The following is a 1,854-nucleotide window of genomic DNA, read 5'->3' as shown; positions in this document are numbered from 1 at the left end:
ATTAATACCTTGTAGACATATTATTGCATACAATATTACCATTTAAATCCCTCACTTGGAAGATACTGAGAAAGAAGTAAGCCACGATATCAAAATAGCAGCACCGTTTATGTTGGGAGATTCTTTTTTTCTGTGTACATGATTTACTGAGAATAACATATCATCCTAAAAAAAAGCTGTAATGAAGGCAATTGATTGTGCTTTCACCATCAGAATGTAAACAGTAGAACTTGCTCTTTCTTTTCAACATGTCACATGAGATTGTCCATTATGATGTAATCAGTTTTTTTTTTTTTTTTTTTTTACCGGGGGTATCCTGGGCAGTTTACGCGTACCTTAACTAATCCCCCAAAACCCTAGAACTACCGATCGGATAAGAGGTGTTTTAGCTACCCCTATCAGCATCCGATGAGGGATTCGAACTCAAAATCTTTTGAGAAATACACGTAATAGTCTCTATTGAACTGCTCGGTCACCCAAAGGTAGTTAAGATATAATCGTTATTAACACAAAATTTTAAGCAATTCTGTTGTAAGTTGTATCAAATTAGCCAGTTATTTATTTTCATGATCCCTTTGATTTATCTGCCCCTTAAAGATCAAAATAACAACTTTAATATATAATCTAAGCTCACATGATTTTTTACCATATAAATAGAAACTACTAAGAAGATACTAGAATTTGTAGTTATATTCTCACTAGAAAAATGTTGTGTATCTTCTACAAAATTTGATTTTGATCTCAGTTACAAACAAGTACATTTTGATGTCTTGGTTCTTGCTGCAAAGAGGATGCCAATGAGCAGCAAGCAATAACTATTGACATAGGCTTAAGTTTGTCTTGATTCTTCACAACGTTGCCTCCTATCAGTGACACCATGTACATGAAGAAGAAGGAATCACACAGCAATGTAATTGGGCCATCACTTGGCAATCCAAACGCTTCCTCTGACATTTTCAAGAGTTCCCAAAAAATGTCATTTTTAAGAAATGGGAAAGGAAGCACAAAGCGCTTGCAATCCGTTGTGTACACAACAAAGTGACCCTTGTTATCCACATATGAAGTGTTGGAACCATTTAAATTGGCAGAACTGTTTGCCCTTTGGAACAAGATTCTTTTTCTTCCTTCTACGACCGCCTTTCGCCACTTCATTTCCGTTTTTATGAGTTTCTTGGTACTTAGCATGCTATCTTAATGGAAAATTTTGAAAGTAGAAAGATTTCAAGCAAAGAATGTTATAACACTATCAATTGTGTTGCTTTCCTGAGTGAAAATAATTGCAGATGGCCTAATTATATACTCAAACTTTTGAATGAAAATAATCTCTAGTTGTTTTCCTTATGTAAGTCACATTAGATGTAGAACCATGTGCTGATGTTTAGGAGCTCGGGACCTTGAAGCTATGACATGTTTGGTTCTGCTAGAAAATCAACAAAACAAGATTGAGCATAGCTGAAAACTATCAACTCATTTTCAAATGGTATAACAAATACTGGGACCAATCAATTTGTTGATGCGTGGTTTTGACACCAATGAAACGCACGTGTGAAATGCTGAGTAAGCCTAGAAGACACATGTGAATATCAGAAAAATGAGAACAAATGCAGTGGGAAAAGCATTTAAAGTGGTTCAGGTGCTAAGGAAGCAAGTCCTACGTCCACTGATGTTTGTATTAATGATAGAGGTCAGGTCGCGTTAGCGGACTAACTTACAAATGATAGTACAAGAGAGAGAAAGCGGTATATTCTTGAGAGAGAGTAGCTCATCCCTTAAATGAGAGAAGAGCTCTCAATTTATAGTGGGATGGATTAAGATTATCATTAATGAATCTGTGAGTTGGTGGGATTATTCATG

The 1,854-nt window shown here is 35.6% G+C and overlaps 1 protein-coding gene across 1 annotated transcript; it reads right to left on the bottom strand.

The window, feature by feature from the left end:
- Positions 1-741: 741 nt before the first annotated feature.
- Positions 742-1,152, bottom strand: LOC116104992 (auxin-responsive protein SAUR68-like). Its single transcript, XM_031391417.1, has one exon. It carries the CDS (start codon positions 1,150-1,152, stop codon positions 742-744), a length of 411 nt encoding a protein of 136 aa, XP_031247277.1.
- Between the last annotated feature and the right edge of the window lie 702 nt (positions 1,153-1,854).

This window comes from Pistacia vera, unplaced genomic scaffold (assembly GCF_008641045.1).
Source record: "Pistacia vera cultivar Batoury unplaced genomic scaffold, PisVer_v2 Contig490, whole genome shotgun sequence".
NCBI lineage: Eukaryota > Viridiplantae > Streptophyta > Magnoliopsida > Sapindales > Anacardiaceae > Pistacia > Pistacia vera.
Note: the sequence above shows the minus strand (reverse complement) of the source record. Positions and strands in the feature narration are given on the sequence as shown.

Bases quoted from the DNA above. Each gene is read 5' to 3' on its own strand.
- LOC116104992 (XM_031391417.1), bottom strand. From the start codon at position 1,152: ATGAAGTGGCGAAAGGCGGTCGTAGAAGGAAGAAAAAGAATCTTGTTC.